At 39.7% G+C, this 17,134-nt stretch overlaps 2 protein-coding genes across 3 annotated transcripts; one reads left to right on the top strand and one right to left on the bottom strand.

Moving 5' to 3' along the window:
- Positions 1–142: 142 nt before the first annotated feature.
- Positions 143–7,726, bottom strand: nln (neurolysin (metallopeptidase M3 family)). The gene is made up of 13 exons (XM_085414383.1): positions 7,539–7,726; positions 6,808–7,055; positions 5,573–5,721; positions 5,075–5,179; positions 4,755–4,857; positions 4,504–4,664; positions 3,704–3,839; positions 2,473–2,839; positions 2,134–2,335; positions 1,859–2,045; positions 1,646–1,774; positions 1,298–1,434; positions 143–1,207 (listed from the first exon to the last, which is right to left on the bottom strand). The coding sequence occupies exons 1-13, from the start codon at positions 7,577–7,579 to the stop codon at positions 1,058–1,060; spliced, it is 2,115 nt and encodes a 704-aa protein (XP_085270509.1). The 5' UTR covers positions 7,580–7,726; the 3' UTR covers positions 143–1,057.
- Positions 7,727–7,761: 35 nt separating this feature from the next.
- On the top strand, positions 7,762–15,490 carry sgtb (small glutamine rich tetratricopeptide repeat co-chaperone beta). 2 transcript variants are annotated; one of them, XM_085414377.1, is made up of 12 exons: positions 7,762–7,840; positions 9,848–9,960; positions 10,273–10,376; positions 10,514–10,589; positions 11,733–11,832; positions 12,066–12,170; positions 12,269–12,407; positions 12,522–12,584; positions 12,985–13,022; positions 13,117–13,200; positions 14,388–14,508; positions 14,673–15,490. In XM_085414377.1, exons 2-11 carry the CDS (start codon positions 9,861–9,863, stop codon positions 14,497–14,499), a joined length of 921 nt encoding a protein of 306 aa, XP_085270503.1. In that variant the 5' UTR covers positions 7,762–7,840; positions 9,848–9,860; the 3' UTR covers positions 14,500–14,508; positions 14,673–15,490. The 2 variants fall into 2 exon arrangements, with proteins under 2 accessions (XP_085270503.1, XP_085270504.1); XM_085414378.1 differs by having other exon boundaries at positions 14,647–15,490.
- Positions 15,491–17,134: the final 1,644 nt, after the last annotated feature.

Here is a 17,134-nt window from a genome sequence, read left to right as displayed (position 1 = left end):
CTTCTATGCTTGGATACCTGTAACTAAAGCCTGCTGTTAGTATTTTTGTACCACTGACATAGTATCTGATCACTGCATTGAAGGAAATTCTGACATGTCACAGCTTAAGTGATGGCATAAGTAATGAAATTAATGATGACAATGTATGTTTCCAAAAAGAACTATTGTGGAAACCAGATTATTCATATTCTTTAATATAAAGAAATGTCCATTCTTAATTGCACGAGTGTCAAACATAAGGCCCAGGGGCCAGAATCGTTGGAAGGACTCCAACTCTGCCCACTGGACGGCTTTGGAAAATGTGAAGGGGGGCTTAAATTATGGACATGAGTTCTACAGCAATTCCTACTTATAAATAACTCCACCATGGTCATCCATACAACACCAAAGTAATTATGTAAAAGAAAAACATTTAAATGACAAAAAATAGTTCCCATTTTTCAGTATCTACAATAGAAATGTTTTTTTTCAATGGGTTCATAGTAAGACAAAATAAAGAGAAACAGATAATTTTCTCTGAACTAACAAAAGCTTTCTGCCTTATAATTACAGGACAGTCTTGGCAATGAGCAACCAGAACCTTTTCTGTAAATTTATACATTTCTTACCATTTAAGCCCAAAGAATTTTGCTGGCAGATGCCTTTTATTTCCTACGGCACAATTCTTTTATCATGTAGATAAACTGCACTTCTTGTTCATATATGAAGATATCTGATGGATTTAATGTGTAGTTAAACTTCTTTACCCTGACAGAAAGTTTCACTGGTCTGTCTCCCTTAAGATCAAATGAAGTTGTATGTGGCCCTTGAAATAAAATGAGTTTGACATCCCTGGTTTATTGTTTTAGTAACACCAGGACGAATTAAAAAGGCTGTAAAATACACTGAACATGTCATGACGAGGTCCTGTCGTGATCTACTGTACATTTAAACAAAGGCAGACAGAACTCTAGCGTGAAATCCTGAAGATAGTAATAATACCCCATTTCTCAACTGAAATGTACCTGCATCCAGATATAATATAATAATGACAAAAACAGTTAAAGAGAACATCAGTTTACATTGATGCTTCTTGTGAGTTAACCAGTCCTTTGCATTGGAAAAAAGCATCCTGACACGGCGCACGTCCGAGGAAGGTTTTCACCATGTCCATCCCATCCACAGAGCCCCCAGCTTCCAGTATCACTCTTCTGTACTCTTTTCCAACCTGTGTTTAGGGCATAAATGCACATATAAAGACAGTTTCAAGGAAAATAAGACACATCATTAGAGTGAAATGTTCATCCAGAAAACCAACCTTTGGATTCATAATGCCTTCCTTTTTAAAACGACTGAAGAAAATGTCCATGGAGTAGACTTCGCTCCATAGATAGCTATAGTACTGACCATCATATCCACCAGCTAAGTGGCTAAAACTGGCTGTCATGTTGGTTCCTGCAGAGAGCAGATCTTTGTTACAAATCACTAATACAAACTCCAAAAAAGAAAAATGATATTGTCTATGTGCTTCATACAAAAAACTGAATACAAACTGCTAATGCCCACAGTGGACTGTTTATTATAAAATGTAAATCCTCATCACTGATAGAAAGCTTAATGCAATAATTTCTCAAATATATTCTAAATAGCTGAAGCTAAAGCTGACCTGGTGTAGCAGGAATACCCAGGATGTCCTGGCAGTGCTTTGCAAACACCTCCGCAGTGTCTGCACGTGGGCTGATGTGAAGCGACTGGTCCACCTTACTAAGGACTACCTGACGTAGGTTCATAAGCCCTGAAGTGAACACATCAACAGAGGCTCTTCACTTACACATAAATGTTACACAGACTTTCTTTGTGCAAAGTTTGAGTGTCTGACCAGTGTTAGCAACTCTGGAGGCAATCAGTTTGTCGAGCAGCTCGTCTGGGATGGGGGTGCCATCTTTGTAGTGACGGGACATTCTTCTCAGAGGCTCCTTTTCCCAAACCCAGTTCTCAAGCATTTGAGACGGCACCTCCACAAAGTCTGTCTCCACCATTGTTCCGCTGAATTCTGAAAAAGCGGTCTGACACATACACAGAAAAACTCATTCTTATTCATTAGCACACAGTATACAAATATCACTAACTTCCTGACTGAATATAGCAACTTACATTTGAGCAGATTTCGTGCATGACATGACCAAACTCATGAAAATAGGTCTCCACTTCATGGTGTTGGAGGAGAGAAGGACAATCTTTCCTGGGCTTGGTGAAGTTTGCCACCATGGCTGCAACCGGTAGCCTGCGCTTTCCATCAGGGCCTCCGCAGCCAGGCTGGAGCCCAAAGCAACCTGCGTGGCCATATTTTCCTTCCCTGGTGAAATGTCACAGTCAGGCTGAAGTCTATCACACAGATCAAGAGCTCTGGTCAATGTTAGTGAGCTCACACTTCATAAAAACATCAAACACAGGATCTTGTCTTGTCTCTGAAAAAAATGACACATAATCTACCTTGGATGCAGATCCAGGTAGAACTGACCAATCTCCTCCCCCGTTTCAGTGTCCAGGGCTGAGTACAGCTTGACATTTTCATGCCACACGTCAGCCTGTTCCACCTCTGTGAATGTGAGACCCAGCAGCTCCTGGTAGATACCAAACAGCCCTTCTGTCACCACATCAAGAGGGAAATACTCGATCAGTTTGTCCTTGTCCACAGCAAACTTGCGCTGCTCCACTTGATTCATGTAGTAGGGCAAGTCCCAGGCATTAATCTTCTCATCAAACTGGTAGCCCTTCATCAGGCACTCCCTCTTCTTCAGCGCAAGAATGTATTTCCTCTCTTTGATTCCCACGGGCTTCAGTGCTTCATGGAACTTGTCTATAAAGGCAGAAAAAGAAAACCTCCTTAGTTGTAATGTGAAGCATGCAATTTCTTTGAACCTTTTGCTGTCTACTTTCTTATCTTCTTTTTAAAGCCCAAATCAAACTAACTCCCTTTGCACACTCAAAAAAAAGAAGATGAAAGTTGAGCATTTTTGTAGAGGAAATCTGTTTCAAATCTGCAGATGCTGAATATTCAAAATTTGTTGTTTGCATTGAAAACTATTTCTGCAGCTCTGGGTTCCTGTGTGATATTTTTTTGAGTTTTGGTTCCTGTTTTGATTCTATTTATGTCATTTCTTATGTTTCTATTCTTCTTCTTTCTGTAGTATCCCACTGCTTCCTTGTCTTTGTCTCTTTAGTTAGTTCCCTTGTCTTTCTAATTTACACTTCCTGTTTTTACTGTGGGAAAAACTTTTCCTTGTGCCTCGTGTACTTTAACCTTTTGCTTTTGTTCCTATTCTATGATTTCTTCTTACTGAGCATCTCTCTGTGCGTGTATACAGTCTTGTCTTTTTCCTTTGTTGGATTGGAATTTTAGTGCTTCTTGTGGTCCTTTTGTGGGCTCTGGTTTTTGCGATTAAAGACATGCTTTTAGTTGTTCAACCTGATTACAGCCGATGATTATACTACTAATTATAAAAAGCTGATGTTGTGTAATTTGTCATTAGTAACTGATTACATTTCACCTTGCATATTATGTGACTGCGTGTGGAGCTGCACAGCCATTCATCTGTCCTATTGAGTTTCTTTTCCTACTTTAAGGCAGTTATCAGGAGGCGGGAGAGCTCATCTTAAATGACAGGGAATGTTTCCATGTGGATGTGTGTGCCAGCGAGGTCAGATGTCAAAGAGACCATACCCAGAAAGTCAGACACGTTGCTTGCATTTTTAGCCATGTTAATCTCCAGCACATACTCAGCATGGCTACCGTAACCAAGTAAGCGTGCAACCTTCGCCCGCAGCTGTATCAACTCTTCTAAGATTGCCGTGTTTACCTGGGGGGGAAAAAACGAGAGACGCGGATCAGTGAAATCATTTAGGCTTATTAAAATGAATGATAATGTTTAGGGTTTCCAGCCTGAGTAGATTCTGTGACACATTTGGTAACCAGCAGTAATATGTGGTTTCACTGAGCAGGTTCTCTGGGCTGCAACTTCAGCCCACTAAAGACATGGGATATGCAACATTGCTTGTTTCATTAATGTGCTAAAGTGACAGCAATCGCTGATTGTATCCTTGTATGTCATTTAGACATACGAGCAGGTGACAAATTAAAGGAAAAAGCTTCCCAATGTGGCTTGAGTAGCTACCACAACAACACCAGGGCCTGTTGTCCGCAGCTTTTTATATCACACATTTTCTCATTTCACCTGCACATGTGTATGGATCCATAGCTGTCCAACATCAACATGACTTGTAGTTATTTATTTATTTTAAACTGGAGTGTTTATTGAACCTTCAGAAAACGAAAAAAAAAGAAAGAGTTTGTATCATTTTTGGTATATGAGCATTATTGCTCATAGTATGCTTATCCTAATCAAACAAAAACCTATAAGTGGCCAAAGAATCAGATGGTTAGAGGTCTTAGAAACTCATATATCAAATATGATCCGCTTGGCGTTACAGGGTATAAATATTAATCATCAGCCTGCGGTTTACCTCTTTACACCTGCTGTTAAAAGCCATTTCCATCTTTCTCCTTGTTTCAGGATTATGGCACCTCTTCATCAGTGGATAGTAATGGGGATATTCCAGGGTCACTTTATACCGTCCTTCAGCCGTCTTATCCAGTCCACTTAGAAAAGTGGCAGCTAGCCCACCTGAGCAAGTATGGCACAAGAGAATCAGTGAATACGGTTAAAGCGTGGCTCTCAAGGCAGCGTTTCATGAGTTTCACGTATCAAACACACCTAATTCGTGCTCAGAGAAAATAAGAAATTTGCTCTCCTCGTTCAGATTCTTGTTAAACTCGATGGAGAGTTCACTGATGAGCTTGGAAGTTCTTTTTATTTCCTTAGGAGAGAGAACACAGAGCAAAAGACATCACAGAGATTTTAATTTTTTACTATCTAATAAGATAAGCAAAGATTTACAGGCACTTTCTATGTGATTCTATTTGCTTACTTCTTCGTTTCAATTATGAAACACTGGAATTAATCTCTAAACTCTTTTAACCTGTAACTTTAACAAACGACTTCCATATTAATAATCAGATCACACATTACATTACCTCTTGTATATCTTTAGACAGGTGCAATCCTTTCCTCTGGCCCAGTGTAACAAGTCTGTCCAGGAATCTTTTTTCCTCAGCTGAAAGGTTGTCTTTCTGTTTATTCTACCAAAACACAGTCATAACACTAAACATCTTCTCATACAGGTAGAATAGCAGGCATTCTGCTAAATTTATTCACCTATTTATATATTGCATGCCAGGGAGCCAGCACAGCATGAAATAACATATGGCACTGGCTGCCACTGATCAGATGAGATTACATTTCATTTCCAGGCTATTAAGAACCAGTAGTCCTTGCGCCTCTATGATCTGTTGGCCTCTGGCTGACATGAAGTGTGAAAATAGTTTAAGATTTTCTTAAATGCAGCCAATCCTCACACACTAGCCTTATGATTAAGACTGCTTTAACACGTCATTATCTGTGTGGCCTCATAAAGTTATCAGTTTTTACAAAAGTCCTCACTTTACTTGAAGTGAATGTGGCTCGAGTCGTACCTGCAAGGCAGTGATTCGTTTGAACACATCTTCCCGCATGTTTATCTCCACGTCCAACTCAGACAGTCTCTTGTCAGCTTCGGTGCTTGCTGATCGCAGCTCCTTAGAAGGACAAACATACTGAGGGAAGGCGAGAACGTGGTGTGATGCTAAGGGAGCAAAGCAAAAAAAAAAAAAAAAAAGCAACGGTGAACGTTACAAAAATAATAGAACAATAAAAAACAACAACAAGAACAACATTTTATGCAAGAATTCAAATCCATGAATAGGTTGGTTTCTATTCAGCTAAAAGCCTTTGTACTCCTTCCTAATGAAGACAAAAAATAGAAGAGAATACCTAAATTAGATTTCTGATAATGGTACATACTTTAAGGGCGTAAAATATTCCAATATCAATTAATTTTTAAAAAAATGTGTAAACACATATACATGCCAGAGTGACGTAGTAGCTCATCAGGTTCATGATCAATCACAGTTTGCATGTTACTGCCTGTAAACCCACAAACGTGACCTTGACTTTGAGCACAAATTGGGTGAAGCTCTATTAGCTGACCATTGCATGTAACTTTGAATACTGTGGGAGCAGTAATCATTCATGTGAGCTATGGATGGATGGATGGATGCCTCGCCATTATATAAACTCATCAGGCCTTGGATAGGAAATGTCACTAATTAGTTCAGGAAGTGTAACAGGAAGACACAACTTGACTCCACACCACAGTCTGCTCAGGTGTGATGCTACTCTTATGCTGCAGACAGTGCTAGGAGTAATGTAAGCAAAGAAATTGCTGCAAGAAGTAAAGAATCTTCACATGTGCAGCATAACTCTCTGTGATATCACCGATACCCGATGCATTTTACCTGCCAATACCCTGATACAGAGTCCATGTAATGTGCAGTACTTTGCATGTTAAATTATTTATTTATATATATATATATATATATATATATATATATATATATATATATATATATATATATGTGTGTGTGTGTGTGTGTGTGTGTGTGTGTGTGTGTGTACTTGTCTGGGATCATTTTCCCTGTAAAGATGGATCCACACTGACTGACTCAGTTGAAAGTGAAGGGATCAGGAAACATGCTCTCCATTGTCCTAGTATAGCTTACTGATGTTATTAACATATAGTTAACTTGTGTATACTCATTAGTGGGATTCAAACATTGTTGGGTTTGTTGGTTTCATGGAATTGTAAACCAGAATACACCAGTAGACTTACATGCATAATCCATCTTAGCATTAGCCAAGGTCATCAGGGTGTTTTCAACAGAGACATTTTCTATATTTAGGGATCCAACGTCGTCATAGACCTTCTTTACTCTGGCAATCAAGCTGTCTGTCATAGTCCTGATCTCATCTGGAGACAGGTCCCACCTCAGTGTGTTCCTTGCATGTCCTGCCTGAGCGCAGTGTCTGGCAGACAGCACTGACCCACTAGCGATGGTCATTCTCAGATGTTTACAGACCCTGTAAGAAAACCGGACCTTTTAATACCCACCGCCGCCCCCCAAACGTACAATATTTTCTGTTGCTCCATAGTCAAGAAAACGATCCGCTCGAATAGGTGGTATTAATGTAAGCACTATCTTCATGGACACACTCGACACACTTATTTCCATGTTATAACCGGTGATATTTTTCCTTCATCCATCAGTGTAGAGTTTCATGCCATGGCAGTGCGAGCGGAAGCCTTTCAAACGAAGTTCATAAAAGCGTGGAATAACTGTCAAGCAGCCAAAACGTACAAAACAGCTCAGCTATCCTTAAAGTGCCAATAAGCAGGAGATGACACTTTGTCAATTTAAATTATTTTTAGTTGTGGACCGGTGTCCGTGGAAGCAGAAGAGAGCAATTTAAAGTTGTTGAACGTAGTTTACCAATCTGTCACACATACGTAATAAACAACTTCAATTTAGTGGACTAGTCCATAGTGGACTATGTTTGGCATACCTCAAATGTGCTCGGCAAGCTATAGCTGTTAGCAGATACATGCCAGCAGTATCGTGCGATTTCTTTCAGCAAAAAAAAAATATATAATTACATAAAAATAAAAATTAACCCCTTTCTTCCTCCCTTATGGTGGCTCAGTCCCTGTAGTCGCGGCAATGAACGGTATCTCTCCCCGTTTCTCGCGTGGGAACCGCTTCTTATTTCCGTTGTTAACGCGCAGGCGCAGAGGAGGAAGACGCGATCGATCCGACTCGAGCCCTCCTCATGACGCGGTAGCAGCAGACAGCTGGATAAGACCTCAGGTAGGTGGGCGGGAGGGGGACACACACTGAACAGCATCCTTTAATAGAGTGTTATTTTTAATATGACTTCGTGTTGTTTGTAGGGCTCCGAGGATGACCTCTGTTTCCTCTCCTCCTCCTGTTTTCCTGTCTTGTTTTGTTTTTGGGTTGTGATTGTTTTAGCCAGCATCACACAAGCAGCGCGCGAGCCTTGTTTGTCCGGACCGTCAGGGTGTAGGTTTCCTTTAAAGACAAACACCTGCCAGCGCCACTGGCTAAATTATAATTTTATTTTAGCATTTATTTGAAATAAATGTATAAAGTCAGTGCAGTGAATGAAAACACCCATTATGCTATTACATCACAGCTTCTGCATCACTGCATTTACGTGTGTCAACACACGAAGGGAGGAGTAGCTGTGCTAGCTAGACTCAAATGAGCATAATGCTTGGTTTCAGCACGTGATAGACGTATGAGGCAATAGTGTTTGTGTCTGTAGCATCCCGCACTGTGATTCTGTGGCCATGTTTTTATTTTTTTGCCCCAGTTTCCCCACAGACTTTTTGCCTCAGTCCGACTTGGAAAAATCAAGCAGTAACTAGCCTTCTGAGGGGCAAGGTTTTTTTTTTGTTATAGGCAATAAAATGACACGAAACTGCAGATCGCCAGTATCAGTTGTAGTGCAACTTTGTAGCTGTAGAGATTTACTATCAAAATGCAATGCAGTCGTTTGATATTCTCCTTCACTGCTACAGAGTCCTTAACAAATGCAAGATTACTACTGGCACCCAAAAAATAACCTGGGATAGTTGAGCCCAGGTTTATAATTAGGTCATAACTACTATCTCAGCCTCTTCTAAACCTGAGAATATAAAAAGTAATGTATTGTTGAATAAAAAATGAAATGCATATATTAAAAGCACCAAAAATCTACTCCCTAAGCCAGCTTCTTTGTTTTGAAGTAGTGCCCACTTTTAATAGAGTCACACTGATACTGAATTTTTGCATTGTAATGCCCGTATTGACTTTTTGGGGGTAAAAAATATTCAATAATATAAACATGTAACTCATAAATCAGAAATTAAACTGGAAAAAGTAAAAGGTTATTCTTTATTAATCTTTATTAAATATTCTACATTATTTATATACTTGTGGCAGAACAGCATCATTCAATAAAATTGTCTGATTGCTATATCAGCCAGAAAATACAGTCTTGAAAAAGAACGTTTTCACTGGACTGTATGCACTCTAGTGAAAAACTAAGTACATGCTGTAATTCAGTAGGTTGTAGAACCACCTTAATGTATAACTGTGTCACTCTCTCACATTGCTGTGGAGGTTTTTTGGCTCAACAAATCAAATAAAAAACAAGCCGAAATCATCAGCCCACCACCAGACAGTTGGTAAAAAGTGTTTGTGCTCATTTTAAATTCGACACTCTGGTCTTGTCTGTCCAAAGGACATTGTCCCAGAAGTCTTGTGGGTTGTTCATGTGCAAGTTTGCAAACTAAAGCTATGCTGCCATGTTCTTTTTAGAGAGAAGAAAATTTCTCATGGCAAGCCTTCCAAAGCATTTTAGTCTTTTTCTAAGTGTACTGTCATTAAATTTACCATTTAAAATGCTTACTGAGCCCTGTAGAGTGTGAGATGTAGCTCTTGGGTATTTTGCCATTTCTCTAAGCATTGCATGGTCTGGCCTTGAGGTGAATACACATCTAAATGCTCCAGACCAGCAAGCTGCAAAAGTTAATCAAGTGCATTTGATAAGTCGCATCTGCCTGCTGCTTACCCTCATAATTCCTATGGAAGCAGTAGGTGTGTACTTCAGAGGACTGCATAGAGTCTGTCTGAGTTTGATTAAATAAGCACAATTACAGTATTTTATACTGACTTATATATCAGTTATGCATTATTTAAGCATGTGTTTGTTATTTTTATTATGAAATGGCACCTCGTGAATTAGTAATTCAGTCACCACTGAGTGGTTTCCTTTCCATTTGATTCCAAACCCCTTCTTGTCTCTACCAGTTTCTAGGTAAAAATGGCTGTGGAAAAGCGCTTGGCATTCTCTATTGTGCAGTTCCTACGAGATCAAACACATTGTGGTACTTTAAATTCTGATGAGCAGGAAAGCCTCGAAGGTAGGTCGACTCACTGCACTTATGCCTTAGAAAGTGTCTGTGCAAACACTGGGCACTCTGCCTTGTCTCATCCATTTCAGAGTTCTGAATCTGCACAAACTGTACATACATTATGTCCCTTTTCTTGATAGTAAGCTAAGGACTGTCAAGGTAGTAAGAAAACATGACCAAAATCAGGCTTTGATAAGCAGTGCAGTTGAAGAGAATTATTCAAATAACTTGCTCTGAGCGTACAGCCAAGTTCTGACTCAACATGATTGGCCAGTTAACTCGAAACTACTCTGTCATATGTTGGCTGATTCTCCACCACAGTTGCTATACAGTGCTTGGAGACCACCTTCAAGATCAGCTCCAGTGACTGTCATCTTGCAGTGCCACAGTCACTTAGAGAGATATTCCTCAATGCCCTGCTCAAGGTGGGTAGTGAACACTTTAAAGTACTGTAAAATACATAGTACAATTATGCCGACTTAATTACACCGCTGCTTTTTTGTGTCAAGTCAGAATGTCCTGTGTGTTTATTCACTGACTCTTTTATTTTTCATTTTCACAGAATGACAATCTAACCATACCAGAGAGCTCCCCATCTCCTGAAGACATCGAACGAGCAGAGCTGCTTAAGAATGAAGGTAATCTTGAAACACTTCACATCTGATTACATTAGGTTCATAAATAAATATGGTGAGCTTCTATATTAAATGTTTTGCATCAGCTCTGATGCGCTTCAGTGGACATGTATGCATTATCTTATTTTGTATTATTAGTACTTAATTTATAATTTCCTATTATCACTGTTTTGTTGATCATATTAAACATGGACAAAGTTTGAAATAATCCCTAAACTTCTACCTTTCTGTGTCTGCTCTTGCTTTCTTGTAAATTCATCCTCCACAGGGTTTGGAATGTTTTATTGAATTGTGCTGTCAAATTGTTGTGGGTGGGGACCACACTGATTACATTTATCATCACTGGAGGCATTATGATTAGTTTCAATTCTATTTGTCGAGATGTAAATGATTCTGTAGCAGTGCAAGTTCAGTTGATGTTTCTCAAGTGCATTTGAATCTAATTTTGTGTTATTTTCCTCATTATCTATCATATATACACTGTTAAGGTGATGGAGGCTCATATTAAAAAGGCCTCATTGAGCCAAAAGCTCAGGCTTCATCAGTGCAGTGGGATCCTATTCCTGGCTGTACATGCTGCCCGGAGACTGGAATGTGCTGTCTGGCCTCTGTTGGGTCATAGTGAGGGCTCCAGACACTGGTGGAGGCCTTCCTGCATGTTTCTGTGTCGACATGTTGGCGTCCACTGCCACTTTGTCTTTGCTGTTGGTTGCGGCGACTGGGGGTTTCTGGGCGGGTGTATGGGTGTTTGCTCTCTGATGATTTGGGTGGCCTTGATGGGAGTAGGCGTGTTCTGATGTTTCTGCTGTTTCTCTGTCCTTGCTTGAGTGTTTAGTTTCGGGGTTTTATTCTGGTGGTTGGATGTTGGAGAGGATTATGCATGTATGTTCACAAGTTTAAAAAAGGTGGAGGGTGGTGTTCAGATTTCTGAACCTGTAGCTGGTGGCACATGAAACATGTCAATTTGCTTTCACCTACAAGATTTAAAAACCTGCCAATGTTTTTCTAAAGCTCAAGAAAAGGAAAAAAAGACACATCTATCACCCTAAAGCTGAATTGTCATCCTATTTTTCCATAAGATTGACTGAACCAGTCATGAGCTTTATGTTAACTTTGTTGTTATAACTACACACTTTGTTTCTTTAGGAAACAATCACATGAAGGAGGAGAACTACAGGAGTGCAGTGGAGTGCTACACAAAGGCCATTGATCTGGATCTAAGAAATGCTGTGTACTACTGCAACAGGTATTTACTGAACTGATATTTTACGCTGTTACTTATCTGAACTTAATTTTGTCCCTTAATCATGATTTGCACATTTGTTTAATATAATAGCAGACAGTAGACAAACAAAGCAGAGCCAAATGTGATGTAATGCTTGAACTGTTCGAGAAAGTGCTTGCTGACCGATTCCCTCCCTTTTTCATTACCCACCTGAACACAAACATTACACAGCGCTCTGAATTTATTACTTGCAGGGCTGCAGCTCACAGTAAGCTGGGGAATTATACCGAAGCAACTAGTGACTGTGAGAGAGCCATCGGGATTGATCCGACCTACAGCAAAGCATACGGGAGGATGGGGTTGGGTCATTTACTATTAACAAGTCATTTTGAAATAAACTGCTCTCTCCATAATATTTTCCAAAAATGACTGCTCACTGTTTCCTCTGTGGTTTCAGGTTGGCATTGACAGCTATGAACAAGTATCCAGAGGCAATTACCTACTTCAAGAAAGCTTTGGTATTGGACCCCGAGAATGACACGTACAAATCCAACCTGAAAATCGCAGAGCAGAAGCAGAAAGAAGCAACCAGCCCTGTGAGTAGAAACAAGCCTCTTGCTTTTAATCCTCTCCACATGTGTAGCATAATGTAATTGGGATTAATGTTGATATTTTCTTATTGGACTGTCGTTTACACATCTCTGCCACAGATAGCAGCTGGACTGGGATTTGACATGGCTAGTTTAATCAACAACCCAGCCTTCATCAGCATGGTAAGAGCATGAGTTCTAACAGGCGCAGCTTCCATTCAGGAGCCTCAGGATTGGTTTTATTTTTTACTGGATTAGTCCCATGAGTGATAGTTAGCCTGTTAAACAACCGCAGTAATTGTCTAGTAGAAATGAGAGCCTGACAACCCGAGCTCATTAAATTATGACACACGGGAGCGTGCGTTTGGCCGAGAATGTTTTTTCCGAGCACGCCAGGATTTTATTGCAGCATCAAGGACAAGACACATCTAAATCCGATAGCTGTGTATGCGCATTCAGGCCCCACAGCGCTAGATGGTAGATTGTTCTTCTGACAAAATTGCCAGTGTGATAAAAAATAAATTGCCCTTTTATTATGTACGTGAGAAACACATCAAGAATTGCTGTTGATTTCTCTTTGCAGGCTGCCAGCGTGATGCAGAACCAGCAGGTACAACAGCTGTAAGTCGAACTTTATGCATTTACTTCAGCATTAAAGTGTAGTTTCAAAAGACGAGTCCCACCGTGAACTGACGAACTGTGTCACTGTGCTCAGCATGTCAGGAATGATGTCTAATGCAGTGGGAGGCCCTGCAGCAGGAGTAGGAGGGCTCTCAGACATTTCCAGCTTGATTGAAGCGTAAGTACACTGAATGAAAAATTAAAAGCATTGCTTAATTACACCATTATTTAGTTGAGCTAAATGACCTTTTTATATGTACTTTTTATACTGAAAGATGTGGCAGTTTCTTTGTAAAGTCTTTATATTGCATCTCGCTGTAGAGTAATGCGCTGTACAGTTCCCCAGATAAACCATATCAACTTGACACATTCAACAAACCGAATAAAATGTGTTTACTTGTCAGCTGTAGAGAGGATTTAAGGAGAACTTGTTACCTATGAGTGTTTTTTGTGTCAGCTACTGTAGCTACTGATATTGATCTGACTCTTGGCAAGGGACAGCTGGGCAGTAAATTCCCCAAATTGTACCGAGATTTATTTCAACCTTTCTGAAACAATACTTGCAGTTTTGACAATATTGGTTGTAATATTTTATCCCTGTTGCCTTGTCTGGATGTGCAAACCCACTCTGGGGTGTTAAAGTACCTGTTTGCAGATTCTGAATGATTGAAAGGATTTTAAAGCAGGGACAGAAGGCACAGCTGTTAGAGTTGCTACAATCTAACTGATGTGATATTTTCATGTTACAGAATCCTAAACAGACATCACTCATTAACTGGGAACTCGGCATCAAAAAGCTGCACTGCAGTACTGTGCAAAAGCCTCGAGCCACGCCTAATTTCTTTATATTTTGCTTCCAACGAGCCAGACTTTCTTTTAATTTTTAAATAGGTTTTGAGCAGTAGTTCTCCTAAAGGTCTTTGGCTGTGTTTTCACTCATTTTCTTTCCCGTCCTTGTACCTGACCACCTTCAAGCTACTTAACACTGACCTTCAAGCATAAAAAAGATTTGTAGCTCAAGAGGTAAACTAGTGTTGTGTCAACACTCAACAAATAACTTAGGAAAGATTGTTGCTAGCAGCCTGTCACAAAAACACAGAATTTGTTCCCACTTCTTTAGTTAAACATATGAAAGTTGGCAAACATAATACTATAGTACAATAGTATAATACCATTACTATATAGTGTTATAGGGCAGCACAGTGGTGCTGACTTAGTGTGCAATACACATATTGGTACAATATCATACATATTGTGAAGAGACATGACCAGGCAACAGGCATTATTTTTTTTAAGAACAGAACAATTCGTCGTGCTGTTCCTGTTCTCGTTGAAAAGAATTCAGCTAAGTTATCTTTCTCTCAGAGGACAACAGTTTGCCCAGCAGATCCAGCAGCAGAACCCAGAGCTCATTGAACAGCTGAGGAACCACATCCGGAGCCGTTCCTTTAGCGGCAGCGCCGAGGAGCACTCATGATCTAGTCAGGTATTTTCTTTTTAAAAAATGTTCTATTCATGTTCTATTTAGGTATTTATTTAATATTTCAAAATCAAACCTGTAGCTAACTAAAAAAACAAACTTGGATCATATTTGTTTTATTAACATTTAATGTTTTTATTTCAGCCTCATGATTTTTTTGTTTTTCCAAGGAAGGGCATCCATATGGCGCGATCACAATCTCTACACCCATTTCTTAAAGTCAGGCCCCCGGCATAGCTGGAATAAAGAGACAAGGATGGGGTTTTAGGCACTTTACTGTGACTAAAGGCTCTGGAGTGGAGATATGAGAGCCTGGAGATTGGACCATGAAGTGAAGCATCTCACACATTTAGGACAACACATGTAAACACTAACCATTAAAAAGAGCCACGAATGCATTCAGCCTACCGACAGAATACGAGTAACTATTTTCTTCAGAACTTCTTTCCGTCCTTCAGAGATCATGTTTTCTGTGTGCTGAAATGACCGCCCTCTTCATGTTGTGATTTTAGGGGTTCCTTCTGTCAAGTCATGATAAATGGAGGGTTTGAGAGGAATGTACTTTTACAGCATTGTGGAGAGCACTTCGGCTTTCCCTCATAATAATACACATCGGGTTTATATGATTTGTTTAGTCTTATTTTTGTAGACAGAATGCACTGTACTTGTTTATTGGGTGATGAACACCGTTCGTTCCTGAGACTCACATCAGTGGTTTTCAGTGAGTACTACTTAACTTAATTAAGACAACAGTCTAATTGTATACCAGTGTTTGCCGCCTGCATTATGTTGTTACAGCACTTTAGCTAAAATTAACATCCTAACTTTAAGCCTATTTAATTTCTGATTAACTACTTACAGCATATTCATATTGTTCATTTTGCATGCTGTTGAATCTGGTATTTGAGATCAGATGCTTTATGGAAACACAGGTATGCTAAGGCAGCACATTGTTTTGTCAAACCATATAAATAATAAATGTCTTGAAACGAAACTACTCACATGCGCCTTTATGTCTTTGAATTAATGTCATTATTATATGAAAAGAATCATTGTTTACTGTCAGTGAACCACTTTTTTATTACATGAAGGTAATTACACACATATTCATACTGTGCTATTTTTCAGTGCCTGAGCACTTTTCTTTACAAAACATTTACACACCCAACTTGTAACTCAGGGTTCTGCATCTTGCCCAAGGATACTTCAAGATCAAGTGTTTTGAACTTGATACTGATCGGGTCTGTGAAGTTAACAGAAGGGGGTTGTTAATGTGTTTCAGCTGCTTTGGTGTAAATGAAATTAACAAGTGCACTAGAGAGGCAACAGTGAGACAGTCCCCAAAATAGCAATGGTTCTACAGGTGCAGTTTTTCCACCTCATCTTTTGCCACTGTTTTTTCACTAGTTTTGCATTTTGCTAGGGTCAGTGTTATGACTGGTAGCATGAGGTGATACCTGGACCCTACAGGTAGTCAAACTTGTCCAGGATGCCACATCATCACGTGCCACTGCCAGAAAGATTGCTGTATGCTGCAAGAGCATGGAGGAGATTTCAGAAAACAGGCAGTTATTAGGAAAGCTGTACAGGGCTGTAAAAGGTCCTTAACCCATCAGCAGAAATAGTATCCGCTCCTTTGTGTGAGGAGGAACAGGATGAGTACGGCTATACCCTTGGGCTCATTTTCCACACTATGTGCTTTTTGGTGTTTACACGTTTTCTTCTCTGCAGTAATTTTTCTTTTACTTTAGTTGTGTGACCAAAAATGCTCTCCACCATCACAATTCATGCAAAAGCCAGTGTTTTGCAGAACCTTGTGCTATTGACATAAGCAGCTGAGTCATGTTCACGTTGATACAGAACAGACTTTGATACAGTGGCCATTCAGTGTCAGTGAAATCACGTCAGGCAAGGAAATTAAAGATGAGGACACACTTCAAATCAGCTGTTATTCTGACCAAAGACCATACCAGATTGATCTGCTTCACATAATTTCAAATTAAGTTTTCCTTTTGAGCTCAATAAACTGTTCACTGACAAAGAACTTTAGTTTTTGCAAACAAATACAAGATTTTGGATGAACCACCACTTTTCAAGTTATCCATAGTCATAAAGACCAGAACATCAAGACCCAGACACAGTCACAAGTTTAATAGTCTTTATTAGGAACATGAGAACTTCAACTAGAATTTGGAGTTGGTAAGCAAGAGTAGGATTATTTACAGGGGCCACTCTGAGGACTCTTTGGTAAAGGAGACCCCACAGTGAGTGAGACCTGGAACAGGAAAGTATAGTGATCAAAAAAATGAAGGGAACTTTTTAATCAGAGTACAGCATCGAGTCAGTTGAACTTGTGGGATACTGATGTGATCAGTTAAGTAAGAGAGGCGGTTGTTAATAAGTTTCAGCCGCTTTGGTGTTAAATACAGTAACAGTAGCAGAACTAGAGGGGCAAAAATGAGACACCCCCCAAAACAGGAATGTTTTTTCTTCTTCATCTTTTCTGTTTTATTTATTTTTTTTACTAGTTTTGCATTTTGTTAGGATCAGTGTCATCACTGGTAGCATGAGGGGATACCTGGACCCTACAGGTAGTCCAACTTCTCCAGGATGCCACATGAGTGTGTGCCAC

The sequence above is a fragment of the Rhamphochromis longiceps genome, linkage group LG7, assembly GCF_057381845.1.
Source record: "Rhamphochromis longiceps isolate RC_006_pf linkage group LG7, R_longiceps_female_GT1.1, whole genome shotgun sequence".
NCBI classification, from domain to species: Eukaryota; Metazoa; Chordata; class Actinopteri; order Cichliformes; family Cichlidae; genus Rhamphochromis; species Rhamphochromis longiceps.
This window is presented reverse-complemented; position numbering and strand designations above follow the sequence as displayed.